The sequence below is a fragment of the Haliotis rufescens genome, unplaced genomic scaffold (assembly GCF_023055435.1).
Source record: "Haliotis rufescens isolate VD_foot unplaced genomic scaffold, xgHalRufe1.0.p SCAF_9, whole genome shotgun sequence".
Taxonomy (NCBI): Eukaryota; Metazoa; Mollusca; class Gastropoda; order Lepetellida; family Haliotidae; genus Haliotis; species Haliotis rufescens.
The window spans coordinates 39,044,051-39,067,134 of NW_025964383.1; the positions used below are offsets into that span (position 1 = coordinate 39,044,051).

A 23,084-nucleotide genomic window follows, 5' to 3' on the forward strand; every position below is an offset into this window, starting at 1 on the left:
AATATAACAAGTTATTACCATCTGAGTGTTATGCTGAGATAGAACCGGGGTGAATGAGGATTGTCTGGGAGTGTGAATATAACAAGTTATTACCATCTGAGTGTTATGCTGAGATAGAACCAGGGTGTATGAGGATTGTCTGGGAGTGTGAATATAACAAGTTATTACCATCTGAGTGTTATGCTGAGATAGAACCAGGGTGAATGAGGATTGTCTGGGAGTATGAATATAACAAGTTATTACCATCTGAGTGTTGTGCTGAGATAGAACCAGGGTGAATGAGGATTGTCTGGGAGTGTGAATATAACAAGTTATTACCATCTGAGTGTTATGCTGAGATAGAACCAGGGTGTATGAGGATTGTCTTGGAGTGTGAATATAACAAGTTATTACCATCTGAGTGTTGTGCTGAGATAGAACCAATATGAGGATATTCTGGGAATGTGGATGATATGACAAGTTATTACCATCTGTGTGTTATGCTGAGATAGAGGAGATTCTGCGAGTGTGGATGATATTACAAGTTATTACCATCTGTGTGTTATGCTGAGATAGAACCAGTGTGTATGAGGATTGTCTGGGAGTGTGGATGATATTACAAGTTATTACCATCTGAGTGTTATGCTGAGATAGAACCGGGGTGAATGAGGATTGTCTGGGAGTGTGAATATAACAAGTTATTACCATCTGAGTGTTATGCTGAGATAGAACCAGGGTGAATGAGGATTGTCTGGGAGTGTGAATATAACAAGTTATTACCATCTGAGTGTTGTGCTGAGATAGAACCAGGGTGAATGAGGATTGTCTGGGAGTATGAATATAACAAGTTATTACCATCTGAGTGTTGTGCTGAGATAGAACCAGGGTGAATGAGGATTGTCTGGGAGTGTGAATATAACAAGTTATTACCATCTGTGTGTTGTGCTGAGATAGAACCAATATGAGGATTTTCTGGGAATGTGGATGATATGACAAGTTATTACCATCTGTGTGTTATGCTGAGATAGAACCAGGGTGTATGAGGATTGTCTGGGAGTGTGGATGATATGACAAGTTATTACCATCTGTGTGTTATGCTGAGATAGAACCAGGGTGAATGAGGATTGTCTGGGAGTGTGAATATAACAAGTTATTACCATCTGAGTGTTATGCTGAGAGAGAACCAGGGTGTATGAGGATTGTCTTGGAGTGTGAATATAACAAGTTATTACCATCTGTGTGTTGTGCTGAGATAGAACCAATATGAGGATTTTCTGGGAATGTGGATGATATGACAAGTTATTACCATCTGTGTGTTATGCTGAGATAGAGGAGATTCTGCGAGTGTGGATGATATGACAAGTTATTACCATCTGTGTGTTATGCTGAGATAGAACCAGGGTGAATGAGGATTGTCTGGGAGTGTGAATATAACAAGTTATTACCATCTGAGTGTTGTGCTGAGATAGAACCAGGGTGTATGAGGATTGTCTTGGAGTGTGAATATAACAAGTTATTACCATCTGAGTGTTGTGCTGAGATAGAACCAGGGTGAATGAGGATTGTCTGGGAGTGTGAATATAACAAGTTATTACCATCTGTGTGTTGTGCTGAGATAGAACCAATATGAGGATTTTCTGGGAATGTGGATGATATGACAAGTTATTACCATCTGTGTGTTATGCTGAGATAGAACCAGGGTGTATGAGGATTGTCTGGGAGTGTGGATGATATTACAAGTTATTACCATCTGAGTGTTATGCTGAGATAGAACCAGGGTGAATGAGGATTGTCTGGGAGTGTGAATATAACAAGTTATTACCCTCTGAGTGTTATGCTGAGATAGAACCAGGGTGAATGAGGATTGTCTGGGAGTGTGAATATAACAAGTTATTACCATCTGAGTGTTATGCTGAGATAGAACCAGGGTGAATGAGGATTGTCTGGGAGTATGAATATAACAAGTTATTACCATCTGTGTGTTGTGCTGAGATAGAACCAATATGAGGATTTTCTGGGAATGTGGATGATATTACAAGTTATTACCATCTGAGTGTTATGCTGAGATAGAGGAGATTCTGCGAGTGTGGATGATGTGAAAAGTTATTACCATCAGTGTGTATGAGGATTGTCTGGGAGGGTGGATGATTTTATAAGTTATTACCATCTGAGTGTTGTGCTGAGATAGAACCAGTGTGTATGAGGATTTTCTGGGAATGTGGATGATATGACAAGTTATTACCATCTGTGTGTTGTGTTGAGATAGAACCAAGGTGTATGAGGATTGTCTTGGAGTGTGGATGACTTACACCAAACCTTCTCTCCTTGTTGGTTGTATAGGTAAGTACAACCCACCCTGGAAACACCCGCAGACTAGAGCCAAGATTCTGAAACGTACAAATGTCATAATGTTATGATTCCTTTGTGCAACTAGCTCAACTGTTACATAGTTGTTTGTTTGTTAAATACTGCATTAGCAATATTCCCTTTATAAGATATTATAGCTAAAATGAATAGAATTATCATTAAACCGCCAGTATGTTATCAGAAATGAGCCGGCCACTTTGACGGTAATGACGGGCCATTATCACGCCTGTTGGTAGGTGACGTCATATTGATGTTCAATAGTGACGTCATCTGGTTTGTTCTATGACATTTCCATATTTGTAAAAGTGGGTCAGTCGGGCAGTTAATGGAAGACCTTGGGCTTCTGCAAATGATAATGCCCTGCAAAATAGCGTTACCCTGATAACAGCTTGGACATAGGATCTGAAGCAGATAAACAGCTATTGATGTTGGGAACAATGTTCTGCACTGTCCGGATACGATGGCAAAATGAACCAAGGGCCGAGCCTGACCACCAATCCATTGAGTCGCTTCCTGTAACAACAAACTTGAGTTTGCTGTGGACCAAATATAACTTGGAATAACCCCAAGGGGTAGTGGTGTAGAATATAACTTGTACTTTCATCCCAGTATCATGTCATCTTGACATGGCTGAAATACTGCTGACTGGCATTAAACCTGTTACTCACTGCCGTACATTATCTCAGACGAAATGAACCAAGAGCCGAGCCTGACCACCAATCCATTGAGTTGCTTCCTGTAACAAACTTGAGTTTGCTGTGGACCAAATATAACTTGGAATAACCCCAAGGGGTAGTGGTGTAGAATATAACTTGTACTTTCATCCCAGTATCATGTCATCTTGACATGGCTGAAATACTGCTGACTGGCATTAAACCTGTTACTCACTGCCGTACATTATCTCAGACGAAGAGATCGGGGAAATGTCACCTGGGTCACCCACTGATGCTCAAGATTTCATATCATTGTGGCATTAGGAGCCCAGGGTCTTGGTTCACAAGGACATCCAGCCACGAAGATCTTGACCCTGCAGGCTCGTTTGTTTGTTTATTTAAGGTGAGGTGAGGTGAGGTGAGGTGAGGTGAGGTGAGGTGAGGTGAAATGGGGTTTAACGTCGTGTCCAAGATTATTGCACTTATATAGCGACGTGCATGTACGTGTGTGTGTTTGTGTGGCTGCTTGTACTAGTCCGGACTGATGCCGATTTATAGTGCTAGCTCACTGAGATACCATGTTGCAGTTTAACATGAATACCCAACTCAGACACAGTATACTGATTCCGAGCCGACCAGTCCATGTTTTAGCCTCTTAATGCCTAGCGCCAGACAGGGTAACAACAAGTACCATCTTTTAACGTCGTTTGGTATGACGCGGTCGGGGATCGAACCCCGGACCTTCCGCTCTCCGGGCGGACGCTCTACCACTAGACCACGGAGGCGGTCTGTTTATTTAAGAATTAAATGACGAGTGGGAGTTGTTTATCATTGGTAAAACACTGCAGGGAGAATAAACCATGAGGGGCGCAGTCCTGAGTGGTTTATTCTCCCTGCAGTGATGTAAATTATCATAAATGACAGTGGTCTGTAAATTAACGTCTGGCCAAGACACTCCAGTGGTCGATATCATGAGCAACGATCCACGCCGTCATGCTATCAACCAAGTCACTGAGTGATACACATACGAGAGAGAATTTATGGATGTCAACTTCTTTCTATGTGGTACAAAATTTCGGAGTAATGCTTACTCCTTTATCAGGTCAATGACATACTCCAAAACGTGTTCCTCATGATAAGGAAGTTGATATCCATAAATATTCTCTCTCAAGTCATTGTGTCTGATCACCCGACCCGTTTGGTCTCTCCTCACGGCCAGGTTGGTGGGGACCGATCCCGGAATCCCCCCCCCCCCATGGAGGTTGTCCTGTGGGTGCAGTCATTACTATTGCTGTAACGATACACTTCATCGAGATATAATACATATCTTGGTAGTAAGATCACGACACGATACATGATACGAACATGAAAATGTGATACTTGCCATGTTAAGAGACGCATTCCATCATGAAAGAGAATGAGATGAAATCCAACCCAAGACATTCAGTAGATTTGACTTAATGAATAATACAATACGTGCAGCTCGTATACGTATGTGCAGAAAATAGTATTTTACGATTAGTGTTCATGCACCTGATGTGTTGCCATTTAATATGTATGTTATTTTGCATGGCTACATGGCCTGATTGTGTCGGTATCGCGTTGCACCGAATGTTTGATGAATTTGCCATTACACGGACATCACTTTCAGAACAGCCCCTTCTCTTCCAGGTATATCGACAGTGTTTGTTCATATTCTCAGCTTGTTATTCTTCCAATACTGGTCAGACTGAGATCGAAGAATATTCATCCATATCCCCTAATACCAAGATATCGGCATTTATCCCTCTGCACATGTTTCTGTCCTGCTGAGTCGTCAAGCATGTGGCGCCGTTGTAGGAATTACACTAGGCTTCTCCCTTCTGCCTGCATCATGTGGGGTTAGTGTGGCGCCAGACTGTCTGGGGATAATTTGTAAGAATAGATCAAAACCCATAAAAATCAATTTTCAACTTGCTCCGTTAATTTGCGGCGGAAATCGCTCCATCTAAAACAATGCTCATGCTGTCTGATGGCAAAAACAGTTAATAGTGATAAAATTGCTTTGCTGTGCTTGGTGCGACATTAAATTGGGAATAAATGGCCAGGATGATACAGGACGGTTGAGATAACATGGAAATGGTAAACGGCTTTATTGATTCGCAGTCTTTAAAGTCAGTTCTGAAACTTTGTGTCCCGTTATGTCAGTGCTGACAAGCTGGATGTGGTATTTATAGTGGTGGAAGTTCCAAATGAGATGGTGTTTTGTATTGGCTTGTTTAAATCTTTCAAATTAATTGCTTTAACAGTTTTATGACGTTTAGGATTTAAGAGGTTGTGTTTCCGAGCTCAGGTGGGTTGTGCATTAGCTGCTGTTGCAGAGATTAACAGAAGAATATCAGAACTGTTATTAGGATACGCTGAAACAGAATATTCTTCTGCAAATATTGAAATCAAATGTTTATTGAAAGACGACATAGGCAGAATGTGTGAAGCCCATTTCTGGTGTCCCCCGCCGTGATATTGCTGGAATATTGCTAAAAGCGGTGTAAAACCATACTGACTCACTCACTGTTTATTGAAAGTTGAAAGTAAATTCAAGTATGTGCATTGACCATGGAAATTATGTTATTAGTAATATTACCCTATTTTCATAAACTATTTAGAACTGATGTTTTTGTCTCATGAATTTTCTGTGTCAATGTTCCTGTTGGATGTCTAAATAATTTAATTCTGTCCAACACTGCCCATCACTTAACTGTTGAGGTGACAACACCCCGGGTTCGATTCCCGACATGGGTACGGTGTGTGAAGCCCATTTCTGGTGATATTGCTGGAATATTGCTAAAAGCGGCGTAAAACCATACTCACTTATGGAGGTGACAACATTAGGTTCATGTGGCTGATGGCATATTGACTCAATATTGATTCACAGCTGTAGAAACTAACAGTTTCAGTCCACTAGTCCTCATAATGATAGCATATAGCAAAACCTTTACAAATGTCAAAATTCTACTAGTCCTTAGGATACCTTTACTATTCAGCAGTTTGGCAAGGACTATAGGACTAGTGCCAATTTCTAACCCTGATTCAATGTGTGGCTTCATCAAGTCCATTAAAGTTGTGTGTTGTCCATTGGTGTTCATGTAAATCAGGCGCTCTCTGTTGTCTAGTGTTATTTAATGTGTTGTTTTCAACTCATATTGCACAAAGTCCACCAATGTTGTGTGATGTCCATCATTGTTGATGTAAATCAGGCGCTCTCTGTTGTCTAGTGTTATTTAATGTGTTGTTTTCAACTCATATTGCACAAAGTCCACCAATGTTGTTTGATGTCCATCATTGTTTATGTAAATCAGGCGCTCTCTGCTGTCTAGTGTTATTTAATGTGTTGTTTTCAACTCATATTGCACAAAGTCCACCAATGTTGTGTGATGTCCATCATTGTTTATGTAAATCAGGCGCTCTCTGTTGCCCACGGGTTTGTAAATTTGTTGTTTTCAACTCTTTCTTTGAGTAATGAAGGTTTTAATGTGTTGTTTCTATTCATGTTACCCAAAGTCCGCTGATGTTGTGTGGTGCATATGTTGCTGGGTATATATAATCAGGCTCAGTTTGTTGTATGTGAGGTGAAAGGGGGTTTAACTTCACATCCAAGATTATTGCACTTATATAGCGACGTGCATGCATGTGTGTATTGCGTGTAGTGTGTGTGTATTGCGTTTAGTGTGTGTGTAGAATGTGTGTAGTGTGTGTAGTGTGCGTGCGGGCGGGTGGGCGGGAGTGTGCGGGTGCGTACTCGTCCAGACTAATAGGATTAGTACTAGTACTAGTATGGATTTTATAGTGCTGACATGAATACTCCCCTTAATGACGAACCCCAGACAGGGTAACAACAAGTACCATCTTTTGACGTCTTTGGTATGACGTGGCCGGGGATCGAACCCCAGACCTTCCACTTTCAGGGCAGACGCTCTACCACCAGACCGCAGCCCAGTTTGTTGAAGGTGTTACCTTGTATTGATGCTGGTTTGGGGACAAATAAACAAATTAAAAGGTAAAGCTGACAAAAATGTTTTTCATCCTGATGAAGTTTGCAGGGTCGGGCGTCTTGCCTGAAGTGAAGTATTACTTAATTTTGATCTAACCCTCATGTCTCTTTCTCTGTATATCTCTGGTATCAAGGAGCAATGGTGCGGAAATTTTGCATGGATCATTCCCCTAGATCTCACTCAAGTTTCTGCCAATCGGCTCTGTAACAATCATTAGTTTTTTCCACAGCAAACATACATATATACAAAACCCTACAGTTGGACATTGGTTCTCGGTGTACACAGATAATTTGAGATTAATGCATGGTTAGTGTGCTGTTGGTTGAACATTAATGTAATGTTTCCCCCCCCGAATTTGTTATAAAATCAATACAGGGGAACATCTCCGAGGGAGGGACGGAGGGAGGGAGGGAGGGAGATCCATGCCAGAGTCTGATGGTCACTGGCGGCGGTATCAACCCGCTTCGTCTAATTTTTTATTACAGATAATCAGTAGCTATTAGACAACCCGGAAGAACGGCTTTGCTCGTTAGACAAAGTAGGCATGTGGATCAATCCATTTTACCGTGAATAGGGATGCACAAAATTAAAACACAAAGACAAATTTTCTTGCATCATTTATTTATCTCTCTTAGCACTTAAATAAGCCGCGATCATAATGGTGTCAAAAATTATTCCACATAGACACTTCACTGTTCACAACAAGCATAAGATTCAACAATTATATATATTCCACATAGACACTTCACTGTTCACAACAAGCATAAGATTCAACAATTATTCCACATAGACACTTCACTGTTCACAACAAGCATAAGATTCAACAATTATTCCACATAGACACTTCACTGTTCACAACAAGCATAAGATTCAACAATTATTCCACATAGACACTTCACTGTTCACGACAAGCATAAGATTCAACAATTATTCCACATAGACACTTCACTGTTCACGACAAGCACAAGATTCAACAATTATTCCACATAAACACTTCACTGTTCACAACAAGCATAAGATTCAACAATCATTCCACACAGATACATCAAACTTTGTCAAATTTTGCGAGAATGTTCCATGTGATTATTTTACGCAAATCGATTGGCTAATAGTTAGCTGACGTCCCAGATTGGCAGTCTAATTTGCATACAACAGTATTAGTCAACCAATAAGATTAACACACACGAGGCTAGATACATGTCAATAAAAATTACTTTGTGTGTGTATAGCTACGTATTCCTGTGGGTTAATCAAGTACATCTTTAAATTTTTAACTAACAATACGATTGATTTTGATCATAATTTTAAATCTAAATACGTAAATAGATACAAACCTCATGCTACATCTTCACTAGGTAATTAATTTTTTCCCTTTTAGAAAAAAATAATTCAGTTGAGACAAATTCAAATCATTATTCTCTCAAATTGTATGTTTGTTCCATAACTGAAGGCCCAGAAAGGGCTTAATGTCCCTGACACCCTCTGACAATTTATCACATGTATGTTGCTCTCATTATGAATTTGGTTTATCAGCGGCATTTCTGTGCTTGCCGCTTTCTCAAATGTGGACATGTCCATGATCTTCATCGCTTTAGACTTTCCTACATCATCAGGCTGACACGCCTTGACATACGGTACCTGAAACACTTTTCAAAGCTGCGGAAAACCAAACTCACTGGCTACAGTTGGTCAACCTTTTATACAGAGACAGTGCCTGCACAGTGATTCACTGATGATGTGTCTGGACCCAAACTGAAAATGGATGGGCCGCCTCCGTGGTCTAGTGATAGAGTGTCCGCCAGGAGAGCGGAAGGTCCGGGGCTGATCCCCAGCCGTGTCATACCAAAAGACGTTAAAAGATGGTACTTGTTGTTACCCTGTCTGGCGCTCGGCATTAAGGGGCTAAAACAAGGACTGGTCGGCTCGGAGTCAGTGTACTGTGTCTGAGTGGGGTATTTATGTTAAACTGCGGCATGGTATCTCAGTGGGCTGGCACTATAAATCGGCATCAGTCTGGACTAGTACAAGCAGTCACACACACACACACACACACACACACACACACACACACACACGTGCATGCACATCTCTATATAAGTGCAATCATCTTGGACGCGACATTAAACCCAATTTCACCTCACCTGAAAATGGATGCAATGGCATTCATTTAGAAAGAATTCAATAAAAAGCCTGTTGAAGCAGATCAGTTTGGCTTCATGCAATAGTTAAGTCATGAGAGTATTACCTGTTTACAATCTTTTCTTCCTTCTTTGCAACTGAGTTAAACCGCCTCCGTGGTCTTGTGGTAGAGCGTCCGCCCGGAGAGCGGAAGGTCCAGGGTTCGATCCCGGGCCGCGTCATACAAAAAGACGTTAAAAGATTGTACTTGTTGTTACCCTGTCTGGCGCTCGGCATTAAGGGGCTAAAACAAGGACTGGTGGGCTCGGAGTCAGTATACTGTGTCTGAGTGGGGTATTCATGTTAAACTGCGGCATGGTATCTCAGTGAGCTAGCACTATAAATCGGCATCAGTCCGGACTAGTACAAGCAGCCACACACACACATACACGTGCATGCACGTCGCTATATAAGTGCAATAATCTTGGACGCGACGTTAAACCCAATTTCACTTCACTTCACTGCCACTGGGTTATGAAACCATTTTGATAAGTACAGGTATGTAATGTAATACAAGGGAGATAACTCATTTTTATCATTTTGTATGTTCATGGCTGGTGACATTTGGAAGAATGAAATTTATGTTCAAATCCTCATTCCAGTCTATTCTGCACTTTTGTGTTTTCAATTTAATGGAAGATTCTGTCCAAACTAATTGAAATTTAAACAAAAATAAAAGGCCTGAATTTAATTGAATTTAAAAAAAAAAAAATTTGTTCAAGGAATTCTTCATGTTTAAATCCTCATGTCACTCCTGATATGATTCCTACAATCATTTGTTTTGCATCCTTCATCACAGCATATTGGTGGAGAAAAATCATTAGAAAAAAGGAGAAACAGATTATGTATTAAGTTTGAACATGAATTGCACTGTAATTGTTTGATGTGAGATTTACTTTGTTCTGAACGGTAATCTAATATTTCAGAATACAGCGGGCCTGGAAGGGTCAGCTACGTCATAAACATGAGAACAAGAAGAAGTTAGATCATAGCTTGCCGGAAGAGGATGTAACGTCGAGTTCAGAGTCTGACGAAGATGAATATAGCGAGACCGAGAGCGCCATCTGTGGGCAAGTGATGACGCTGTCGACACCCGAAGAAAACCAGCATCAGGAAGATAATGAAAGGGAGGCTACTCTCACTGTTGACAATTTCTTGGCAAAAAAATCACCAGTGAGACAACTGCGTGATATTGAGTGCGAGTCCGTTGTGTCGGATGTATCAGAAATTGCAGGTCCATTGAAGGATATTGAAAGCGAGGTGCAGATTATTGAGCGAGAGGAATTGCAACGTGGGAATTTCTCATTTCTACCCGGCCATAACCAGAAGGAAATTGATCGTTTACCTGGTGAAACCGATTCTGATTACTGCAAACGAGCTCGCAAAATAAATATTTTGAGTCTTGCTCAAGAATTTGCTGAACTGAAAAAGATTAATGCCGATGCATTGCCGTTTGACCTTCACAAGGGGAGAGAATTTGTGAAAGAAAGTAGTCCCGAGAGTGATGCCAGCTCAGGTATCGGGGTGGAGGAATATTTGACCGAATCAGCCATGACAAGTCCAGCTGATGCAAAGCGGGATTTAATGGACGGGGAGGGGAGTAAGACTAAGTTGACAGCCAAATCACGGAAACATCGAGTGAAAGACAGCGGTAGTAATCACAGGGTGAAAGGTGGAAGGTCAAAGCGAGATAGTTCCCCGTCTGTGGGGAGTGATATGGAGAAAAGTGGGGACTTTGATGTGTACAACATGGAGTCGACGCTGCCGCAGATGGACTGGGAGACGTTGGAGCAGCAGTTGCAGTTGGCGGCGCTGGAGGAAAAGAATCGGTCTCAGGTAAGGGAGATTCACCAGTCAAATGTGATGCTACATGCAAACATTTATTTCAGGAGCAGTACAACAGGCGTAATCTCTAGAGTTACTTCCCTTTGTCAAGATGGGATGCACATGTTTTGTTGTGTTGGTTTTAAGTTTCAGGTTATTATGGTGTGTCAATTTTTAATATTGGAGCTAAGTCCAAAATGATGCATACCTCTGACAGACATTTGCACCCAGGGAAGACAATAATGATATAACCTGGGTACTCGGGTCGGGTGGGTCCTGAGTAGGACTCGGGTACCCACAGTACTACCCGGACCCGTGATATATTGTTTAATGACAAAAAATATCTAGACCTCTATGGTTACACTACAAGTCACTAATGTTCACATTTCTTTCTGACAATGCACCAATTCCTTCTGACTTTTATATGTATGAATAAAGATAAAACTCCATGCAATAAACTTCAGTTTATTCATGACCAGATCATTTTACACATGTATCTAAATACATTTTGCCAGGGCTACGGTCAAACATTTCCAAATCGGACAGTTTGTACCTATCTCTTAATATCTACAACGGGTACCCGGGTAGGGTCGGAAAATAGGGTGGTAAGCTGTAAGCTGGTTTGTCACTCTGTGGACTAATTTGCATGGTCTATTAGGTAGAGCGTCTGTTCGTAGAGCAGAAGGTCAGGGGTTTGATCCCCGGCCACGTCATACCAAGAGATGTTACACGATGGTACTTGTTGTTACTTTGCCTGGTGTTCAGCATTAAGAGGATAAAACAAGTACCATCTTTTAACGTCTTTGGAAGCGTGATAAGGTTATTTTTCAATTCTTTGCAGATTCTCTAAGATTCGTGCTGATAATATTTTCTGGTGGCTATTTTTACAGTGATGTCCTCAGTAAATGACTGAGAGGCTGATTCTGTAACAGGTAATATGTGACACATGTAAAATATTGCATCCGTATCAGGGACGGGAATGAGAGATTTAATACCTGATAGGTTATCAGCTATTGCTCAGAAGTTGTCTCCCTTATTTTAAGCATAAGACACGGCACTGGAGTTTTCTTCCTTATTGGATCGGGTGGTCAGCTCAGTGACTAGGTTGATTGCGAGTCTTCTTACCCTAATGGCCTGGATCATCACTTGTAATATCAATCCCTGGATTTTCTGGTCCAGATTCAATTATTTACAACTGCCAATATATAGTTTGAATTCTGCTGAGCGCAGTGCAACCAAAAGTTAGAGCATCAAGCTTGGTGACATGGATTGAGGTGAATGACTGTACAGAGTAGCTGAACCCTTCAGGTTCTGTGTCCTACCTCACAGAAATTCTGCAGTGAGAGAAGAGTTTGAAAATCTCCCCAGCTGCTGCATAAAACTGCAAAGTAGAAGGGAAGTAACTCTGGATGTTATTTCCCATCTTGGTCCGCCAGCCCAAAAGGCCTTCTTTCAAACACTAGATCTCATTATAAAACAGTTCCCTTATGATTCTCTTTCAGGTATAGCATCCCACGGCCACCTCTATTCAGCTCTGAAATATGGATACCTTTTTCAATTTTAAGCTTTATTTGGGAACTTTGTGTCCGCTCGACTCTGTTTCAATATCAAGAAGCATGTCTGACTTCACTCGTTTACTCTCGGTGGCCATGATCTTACAAGCTGGTTTTATGGGGATCAGTTATTGTACTGGACTGTGAGATGATAGGGACCAGTCATTACTTGATATTGCAACAGACTCGTCTCAGTCCAATATGGACCTCAGCCAACCCTCAGGCAAGAAGCTTTATGGGTTCAGTTTAGGGTTGAGATATTGCCAAAGAGTATCTGTTCCTTGAGTGAAAATGTTCCTCTTTACTGTTTTACTCTTGGGGATTTATTTCCATTTATTTTTACTGGGAAGATGTTTCCACGATACATTTACACTGGTAGTATTGTTCTGCATGGAACCAATTCCATGTGGAACTGAATATATCCCATGACACAACTGTCGACGGTCATGAATGCTATGTAACAGGTCAAATTGATTCTGTTTGCTTTTGCCTTCAAATCAAAGTGTACCCGACATGGGTACAATGTGTGAAGCCCATTTCTGGTGTGCCCTGCCGTGATATTGCTGGAATATTGCTAAAAGCGACGTAAAAACCATACTCACTCACTCACCCAAATCAAAGTGTGTACGTAATTTAGGATTGGGCAACAACACTCAAACTTTGAAAGTATTGACATATGGATGGCTTTCAAATTTGCTTATTATGGACTGTAATCTTGACTGGTTTGACTTGTGTTAGGCGCTAATTGGCGTCTGGTGATTACCCGGGCTAATTAAAGCGGCGCTGGCAAGAGAGAGTTGGAGCATTGTTGCCCATTAAGGACAGAATAATCTGTGTTCAGAAACATTCGTCATGTCATACAAACTCTTAAGTGGCGGGATCTGGTGTTACACAGAATAATCTGTGTTCAGAAACATTCGTCATGTCATACAAACTCTTAAGTGGCGGGATCTGGTGTTACACAGAATAATCTGTGTTCAGAAACATTCGTCATGTCATACAAACTCTTAAGTGGCGGGCTCTGGTGTTACACAGCTTACAGTGAATCTATGCAATATCACTTCTCTATTGCTTATGAAGGTATCGTGTAATTCGCAGACAAGAGTGGACTGAGTGCATGCGAGTCAACTGGTTGCATAGTGTAAGGGAAGTAACTCTGGTTGTCATTTCCCAGCTTGTGGAGCCTGCCAAGCAGTGGTCGTGTGTTTATTGATTGTCTGAATGAGCAGCTCCAGGTTTCCATCTCTGTATGTCTCCGTCACAAACAAATCATTTGCAAAATTATATCTTGTCGGAGTGCACATCCATCTTCATATAGTCAGAGGCATTAAACTGGCTCAGAGCTCTCCAATATTTCAGGATTATTTATACACCTTGATGCACTTAACTGTTCAATAGGAATTGACAGCATCACTTGAAATTAATTTTGACATTTAGATATTTCTTATCTGTTATTTGGTTTGAATTTTCTAATGCAGCGTTTTAGTTCATGATTCACTCTCATGTTTTTTTCCCCAGATTGTTTGCAAGCCAACACTTTCATATTGATTGCTTGTTATTTTGTTCAACAAAGCTATACAATAATTCCTCATGGATATAGTCTTTTTTTACTTTTAGTTTTTAGCAAATCATATTGATTCAGAGTTCTCTTTCGGATTGACAGATTAACATTTTCTGGAATTGCCATAAATGTAAATATTCACATGCTGTTTCATTACGCCTCCGGTAATTGAAGGTTTGTTTGGGATAATGGCGTTAGGTCTTGTCCGCATGGAATCGTTAACTTTAATCATACACAGAAAAACTAGAACAGCTGTAACGTGAACCGCAATCAATCGGTTTGTCCCAGCCATAAGTGCTGTCCAGGCACAGAAGGAAGTGATGCTTTCCGTTACATTCAGTTAGGTAAAAGATGATAGGGGGAAAACATGATCAGATTCGTCATTTTGTTTATGTTTTTAGTTGAGTTTGATTGCAAAAGATGATTGCAGCTTTTGGTTTTGATTAAGCAATGTTACCATGGTGATGTTTGAATGGTGAATGTAGTGTTTTCTACTCTACCCTTTTTGGTTTTACAAGTCAGAGCAGGTCATAGAGTCCCCAGTACCATAGGCTTGTCATAGAGCAGGTCCCCAGTACCATAGGCTTGTCATAGAGTCCCCAGTACCATAGGCTTGTCATAGAGTAGGTCCCCAGTACCATAGGCTTGTCATAGAGTAGGTCCCCAGTACCATAGGCTTGTCATAGAGTAGGTCCCCAGTACCATAGGCTTGTCATAGAGTCCCCAGTACCATAGGCTTGTCATAGAGTAGGTCCCCAGTACCATAGGCTTGTCATAGAGCAGGTCCCCAGTACCTGATGCTTGTCATAGAGTAGGTCCCCAGTACCTAATGCTTGTCATAGAGTAGTTCCCCAGTACCATAGGCTTGTCATAGAGTAGGTCCCCAGTACCATAGGCTTGTCATAGAGTAGGTCCCCAGTACCATATGCGTGTCATAGAGTAGGTCCCCAGTACCATAGGCTTGTCATAGAGCAGGTCCCCAGTACCTGATGCTTGTCATAGAGTAGGTCCCCAGTACCATAACCTTGTCATAGAGTAGGTCCCCAGTACCTGATGCTGGTCATAGAGTAGGTCCCCAGTACCATAGGCTTGTCATAGAGTAGGTCCCCAGTACCATAGGCTTGTCATAGAGTAGGTCCCCAGTACCTGATGCTGGTCATAGAGTAGGTCCCCAGGACTATAGGCTTGTCATAGAGTAGGTCCCCAGTACCATAGGCTGGTCATAGAGTAGGTCCCCAGCACCATAGGCTTGTCATAGAGTAGGTCCCCAGTACCATAGGCTTGTCATAGAGTAGGTCCCCAGTACCTGATGTTTGTCATAGAGTAGGTCCCCAGTACCTGATGCTGGTCATAGAGTAGGTCCCCAGTACCATAGGCTTGTCATAGAGTAGGTCCCCAGTACCTGATGCTGGTCATAGAGTAGGTCCCCAGTACCATAGGCTTGTCATAGAGTAGGTCCCCAGTACCATAGGCTGGTCATAGAGTAGTTCCCCAGTACCATAGGCTTGTCATAGAGTAGGTCCCCAGTACCATAGGCTGGTCATAGAGTAGGTCCCCAGTACCATAGGCTTGTCATAGAGTAGGTCCCCAGTACCAAAGGCTTGTCATAGAGTAGGTCCCCAGTACCTGATGCTGGTCATAGAGTAGGTCCCCAGTACCATAGGCTGGTCATAGAGTAGTTCCCCAGTACCATAGGCTTGTCACAGAGTAGGTCCCCAGTACCATAGGCTTTTCATAGAGTAGTTCCCCAGTACCATAGGCTTGTCATAGAGTAGGTCCCCAGTATTAGGCTTGTCATAGAGTAGGTCCTCAGTACCATAGGCTTGTCATAGAGTAGGTCCCCAGTACCATAGGCTTGTCATAGAGTAGGTCCCCAGTACCATAGGCTTGTCATAGAGTAGGTCCCCAGTACCATAGGCTTGTCATAGAGCAGGTCCCCAGTACCATAGGCTTGTCATAGAGCAGGTCCCCAGTACCTGATGCTTGTCATAGAGCAGGTCCCCAGTACCTGATGCTGGTCATAGAGTAGGTCCCCAGCACCATAGGCTTGTCATAGAGTAGGTCCCCAGTACCATAGGCTTGTCATAGAGTAGGTCCCCAGTACCTGATGCTTGTCATAGAGCAGGTCCCCAGTACCTGATGCTGGTCATAGAGTAGGTCCCCAGTACCATAGGCTTGTCATAGAGCAGGTCCCCAGTACCATAGGCATGTCATAGAGTAGGTCCCCAGTACCATAGGCTTGTCATAGAGCAGGTCCCCAGTACCTGATGCTTGTCATAGAGCAGGTCCCCAGTACCTGATGCTGGTCATAGAGTAGGTCCCCAGCACCATAGGCTTGTCATAGAGTAGGTCCCCAGTACCATAGGCTTGTCATAGAGTAGGTCCTCAGTACCTGATGCTGGTCATAGAGTAGGTCCCCAGTACCATAGGCTTGTCATAGAGCAGGTCCCCAGTACCATAGACTTGTCATAGAGTAGGTCCCCAGTACCATAGGCTTGTCATAGAGTAGGTCCCCAGTACCTGATGCTGGTCATAGAGTAGGTCCCCAGTACCAAAGGCTTGTCATAGAGTAGGTCCCCAGTACCTAATGCTTGTCATAGAGTAGGTCCCCAGTACCATAGGCTTGTCATAGAGCAGGTCCCCAGTACCATAGGCTTGTCATAGAGTAGGTCCCCAGTACCCTATGCTTGTCATAGAGTAGGTCCCCAGTACCTGATGCTTGTCATAGAGTAGGTCCCCAGTACCATAGGCTGGTCATAGAGTAGGTCCCCAGTACCATAGGCTTGTCATAGAGCAGGTCCCCAGTACCATAGGCTTGTCATAGAGTAGGTCCCCAGTACCATAGGCTTGTAATAGAGCAGGTCCCCAGTACCATAGGCTTGTCATAGAGCAGGTCCCCAGTACCATAGGCTTGTCATAGAGTAGGTCCCCAGTACCATAGGCTTGTCATAGAGTAGGTCCCCAGCACCATAGGCTTGTCATAGAGCAGGTCCCCAGTACCATAGGCTGGTCATAGAGTAGGTCCCCAGTACCTGATGCTTGTCATAGAGTAGGTCCCCAGTACCATAGGCTTGTCATAGAGTAGGTCCCCAGCACCATAGGCTTGTCATAGAGCAGGTCCCCAGTACCATAGGCTTGTCATAGAGCAGGTCCCCAGTACCTGATGCTTGTCATAGAGTAGGTCCCCAGTACCTGATGCTTGTCATAGAGTAGGTCCCCAGTACCTGATGCTTGTCATAGAGCAGGTCCCCAGTACCTGATGCTTGTCATAGAGTAGGTCCCCAGTACCATAGGCTTGTCATAGAGTAGGTCCCCAGCACCATAGGCTTGTCATAGAGTAGGTCCCCAGCACCATAGGCTTGTCATAGAGTAGGTCCCCAGTACCTGATGCTTGTCATAGAGCAGGTCCCCAGTACCTGATGCTTGTCATAGAGTAGGTCCCCAGTACCATAGGCTTGTCATAGAGTAGGTCCCCAGCACCATAGGCTTGTCATAGAGTAGGTCCCCAGCACCATAGGCTTGTCATAGAGTAGGTCCCCAGTACAATAGGCTGGTCATAGAGTAGGTCCCCAGCACCATAGGCTTGTCATAGAGTAGGTCCCCAGCACCATAGGCTTGTCATAGAGTAGGTCCCCAGTACAATAGGCTTGTCATAGAGTAGGTCCCCAGTACCATAGGCTTGTCATAGAGTAGGTCCCCAGCACCATAGGCTTGTCATAGAGTAGGTCCCCAGTACCATAGACTTGTCATAGAGTAGGTCCCCAGTACCATAGGCTTGTCATAGAGTAGGTCCCCAGTACCATAGGCTTGTCATAGAGTAGGTCCCCAGTACCATAGGCTTGTCATAGAGTAGGTCCCCAGTACCATAGGCTGGTCATAGAGTAGGTCCCCTGTACCTGATGCTGGTCATAGAGTAGGTCCCCAGTACCTGATGCTGGTCATAGAGTAGGTCCCCAGTACCATAGGCTTGTCATAGAGTAGGTCCCCAGTACCATAGGCTTGTCATAGAGTAGGTCCCCAGCACCATAGGCTTGTCATAGAGTAGGTCCCCAGTACCATAGGCTTGTCATAGAGTAGGTCCCCAGCACCATAGGCTTGTCATAGAGTAGGTCCCCAGTACCATAGACTTGTCATAGAGTAGGTCCCCAGTACCATAGGCTTGTCATAGAGTAGGTCCCCAGTACCATAGGCTTGTCATAGAGTAGGTCCCCAGTACCATAGGCTTGTCATAGAGTAGGTCCCCAGTACCATAGGCTTGTCATAGAGTAGGTCCCCTGTACCTGATGCTGGTCATAGAGTAGGTCCCCAGTACCTGATGCTGGTCATAGAGTAGGTCCCCAGTACCATAGGCTTGTCATAGAGTAGGTCCCCAGTACCATAGGCTTGTCATAGAGTAGGTCCCCAGCACCATAGGCTTGTCATAGAGTAGGTCCCCAGTACCATAGGCTTGTCATAGAGTAGGTCCCCAGTACCTGATGCTTGTCATAGAGTAGGTCCCCAGTACCATAGGCTTGTCATAGAGTAGGTCCCCAGTACCATAGGCTTTTCATAGAGAAGGTCCCCAGTAACAAGCGTGCGTGAATGCGAGCGTGCGTGCGTGCGTGCAACAAGTTGGATTTCAGTTTTAATATAGGATTGGTTTACTTAAGTAGTATAACAAATAAAATGTTAAATATTTCCTTGCCAAACATTGCATGTCTATATATAAAGCGCATACTGAACTAGTGCCATTTGATATTAAGGAGTTTTAGAAATGTTTATTTTAGAATTTCCATTCCAGCTATTTTGACATGGGCTAAGAGAAATGTTGGGTCAGTTACCTGGTTTGGGACCATAGCGTGTTAAAATGGGCGGGAGATATAGATGACTTTGTCAACTATACGCTTGTTCTGATACAGCTGGAATAATACAGACTAGTTGCAAACAAGAAACAAGCATTAACATACATCAAGTATATATTTGTATCATGTGATGGTCACACACTTCCAAGAATATATCTTCCTCAATGACCTCAGTGCTTCAGCTAAGCCTATGTCTGTGACAGTGGATAGTTTCAGTAAAATATGTTGTTATTACCAATAATGCAAAAATAGAAACAACAGCTTTTGACATTTGCATTTGTCTAAGACATGAAATGTCAAATGTATCACAGGCATAAATATCAACATATCTCCAATGCTTCATCTTATTTGTGGAATTAACTTTTTCCTGTTGATGAGAAGAATATTTACATTTGGAACATTGTATGTCAGTCTGATGAGACTTGGCCGCTTGTTCCACTTTAACTGTTATTTTCCTCGCACACAATCCATTTATTTTTCAGATTTAAAAAGGGTGGTGGGGTAGCCTCTTGGTTAGAGTGTTTGTCATGTATGCCAACGGCCCGGGTTTGATTCCCCACATGGTGCAATATTTGAAGCCCATTTCTGGTGTCCCCTGCCTTCAACTTGAAAATTTGAGAATATTGTTAAAAGCGGTGTTAAATCCACTCACTCACTCACTCACACAGGTGTTTTGGGCTAATGACATAATCATGATGTCCAGTACCAGCACCTAGTAACTGAAATATCGTTCATCTGATGAATACTGGGCTCTCTCTCTCTCTCTCTTGCTCCCTCACTCACCAATTAGCAACTCACTCACTCACTCACACACTAGCTCACTCACTCACTCACTCACTCACTCACTCATGCACACACTCACTCACGCACTCTCACTCACTCACTCACTCACTCACTCACGCACGCACCCATCCTTTCCTGCTTCTGTCAAAATGTGTTTTTGTAGGTCGTGTAGCCATTCTTCGGATAGAGACGACCTTGAGGTAATGACAATAGTAATGATATTAATAGTCCACTAACAGTGCTAGGCTCCACACAAAGCATGTTCACAGCAAATGACATGTTATTAGCCCATCAGTGCACAATTGTGCATCAGTTAATGATCCAAGGACAATATAGGCTAAAGTCTGTAATCATGTGACCTTCAAAGATAAAAGATGCTTCAGATGTTATCCATAACCAAGATTCGAGAAACATTGCCCGAACTCATCACACTGTTCAGATTTTGGAAGGAGGAAAGTAGGTCAGTGCGACACATTTACAAAAGTGTGATCCAAGTTGTCAGATTAATCTGTTTAGCTGAGACTTGGGAATTTTTGCAGGAAAGTTTTGAAGTTTAAATTGGATTGGAATTGATTTTCCAATGTCGTTCCTGCTACTGCAGCAGGAAGAAGTCCCATGATCAGCAGATTTTGTTGACAGTGGCCTCGTGGGAAATAGGAGGAGTCAAAGGTCAGATATACGTAGGTTTCCTGCAATCATTTAGAAATAGCTGTGTGAAAATCAATAGATTTGCCAGTTTAAAATGAGAAGAGCTCCTGTATTTCTTTCATGGGTAAAAGACGAATTTTTGCCAATGATGCTCATTTCTCCGTCGATGTGTTGGAGCTTGGCCAAATCCTTCCAAGCTTGTCAGAGAAGAAAGAAAAAGAAAATAACACCTTTATTCTAACATCTGTCCATCGCAGAGGCCGCTCTTTATATTAGTTTGAGAGTTTCTATAAATGGCTTTTAACAGAATGGTTACAAATGTTTTGCAAATAACTTTTGTTTAAAATTTAATTACGAGGTTAGAAAGTTGACAATTTGACCCTTTGTAAAGGATTTTTGGGTTGTTACGGAGTTCTAGAACATTAGCATGGTGTTCCAGAAGGATTGAGTTAGTTGTAGGAGAGATGTAGAATATTACCAGTGTCACATAGTGTTCCAGAAGGATTGAGTTAGTTGTAGGGGAGATGTAGAATATTACCAGTGTCACATAGTGTTCCAGAAGGATTGAGTTAGTTGTAGGGGAGGTGTAGAATATTACCAGTGCCACATAGTGTTCCAGAAGGATTGAGTTAGTTGTAGGGGAGATGTAGAATATTACCAGTGTCACAGAGTGTTCCAGAAGGATTGAGTTAGTTGTAGGGGAGATGTAGAATATTGCCAGTAACAGAGTGTTCCAGAAGGATTGAGTTAGTTGTAGGAGAGATGTAGAATATTACCAGTGTCACAGAGTGTTCGAGAAGGATTGAGTTAGCTGTAGGAGAGATGTAGAATATTACCAGTAACAGAGTGTTCCAGAAGGATTGAGTTAGTTGTAGGGGAGATGTAGAATATTACCAGTGTCACATAGTGTTCCAGAAGGATTGAGTTAGTTGTAGGGGAGATGTAGAATATTACCAGTGTCACAGAGTGTTCGAGAAGGATTGAGTTAGCTGTAGGAGAGATGTAGAATATTACCAGTAACAGAGTGTTCGAGAAGGATTGAGTTAGTTGTAGGGGAGATGTAGAATATTACCAGTGTCACATAGTGTTCCAGAAGGATTGAGTTAGTTGTAGGGGAGGTGTAGAATATTACCAGTGCCACATAGTGTTCCAGAAGGATTGAGTTAGTTGTAGGGGAGATGTAGAATATTACCAGTATCACATAGTGTTCCAGAAGGATTGAGTTAGCTGTAGGAGAGATGTAGAATATTACCAGTAACAGAGTGTTCCAGAAGGATTGAGTTAGATGTAGGGGAGATGTAGAATATTACCAGTGTCACAGAGTGTTCGAGAAGGATTGAGTTAGCTGTAGGAGAGATGTAGAATATTACCAGTAACAGAGTGTTCGAGAAGGATTGAGTTAGTTGTAGGGGAGATGTAGAATATTACCAGTGTCACATAGTGTTCCAGAAGGATTGAGTTAGTTGTAGGGGAGATGTAGAATATTACCAGTGTCACAGAGTGTTCCAGAAGGATTGAGTTAGCTGTAGGAGAGATGTAGAATATTACCAGTAACAGAGTGTTCGAGAAGGATTGAGTTAGTTGTAGGGGAGATGTAGAATATTACCAGTAACAGAGTGTTCCAGAAGGATTGAGTTAGTTGTAGGGGAGATGTAGAATATTACCAGTGTCACATAGTGTTCCAGAAGGATTGAGTTAGTTGTAGGGGAGATGTAGAATATTACCAGTGTCACAGAGTGTTCCAGAAGGATTGAGTTAGTTGTAGGGGAGATGTAGAATATTACCAGTGTCACAGAGTGTTCCAGAAGGATTGAGTTAGCTGTAGGAGAGATGTAGAATATTACCAGTAACAGAGTGTTCCAGAAGGATTGAGTTAGTTGTAGGGGAGATGTAGAATATTACCAGTGTCACAGAGTGTTCCAGAAGGATTGAGTTAGTTGTAGGGGAGATGTAGAATATTACCAGTGTCACAGAGTGTTCCAGAAGGATTGAGTTAGTTGTAGGGGAGATGTAGAATATTAACAGTGTTACAGAGTGTTCCAGAAGGATTGAGTTAGCTGTAGGAGAGATGTAGAATATTACCAGTGTCACAGAGTGTTCCAGAAGGATTGAGTTAGTTGTAGGGGAGATGTAGAATATTACCAGTGTTACAGAGTGTTCCAGAAGGATTGAGTTAGTTGTAGGGGAGATGTAGAATATTACCAGTGTAACATAGTGTTCCAGAAGGATTGAGTTAGTTGTAGGGGAGATGTAGAATATTACCAGTGTCACATAGTGTTCCAGAAGGATTGAGTTAGTTGTAGGGGAGATGTAGAATATTACCAGTGTCACATAGTGTTCCAGAAGGATTGAGTTAGTTGTAGGGGAGATGTAGAATATTACCAGTGTCACATAGTGTTCCAGAAGGATTGAGTTAGTTGTAGGGGAGATGTAGAATATTACCAGTAACAGAGTGTTCCAGAAGGATTGAGTTAGTTGTAGGGGAGATGTAGAATATTACCAGTAACAGAGTGTTCCAGAAGGATTGAGTTAGTTGTAGGGGAGATGTAGAATATTACCAGTGTCACATAGTGTTCCAGAAGGATTGAGTTAGTTGTAGGGGAGATGTAGAATATTACCAGTGTCACATAGTGTTCCAGAAGGATTGAGTTAGTTGTAGGGGAGAT

At 42.4% G+C, this 23,084-nt stretch overlaps 1 protein-coding gene across 1 annotated transcript in view; it reads left to right on the top strand.

The window, feature by feature from the left end:
* The window catches only part of LOC124139562 (IQCJ-SCHIP1 readthrough transcript protein-like), a 301,810-nt gene that overhangs the window by 172,615 nt on the left and 106,111 nt on the right, over positions 1–23,084 (top strand). Inside the window, exon 5 of the mRNA XM_048391185.1 lies at positions 10,135–11,044. Within this exon, the coding sequence (XP_048247142.1) occupies positions 10,135–11,044 (910 nt within the window). The remainder of the gene's footprint in view (positions 1–10,134; positions 11,045–23,084) is intronic.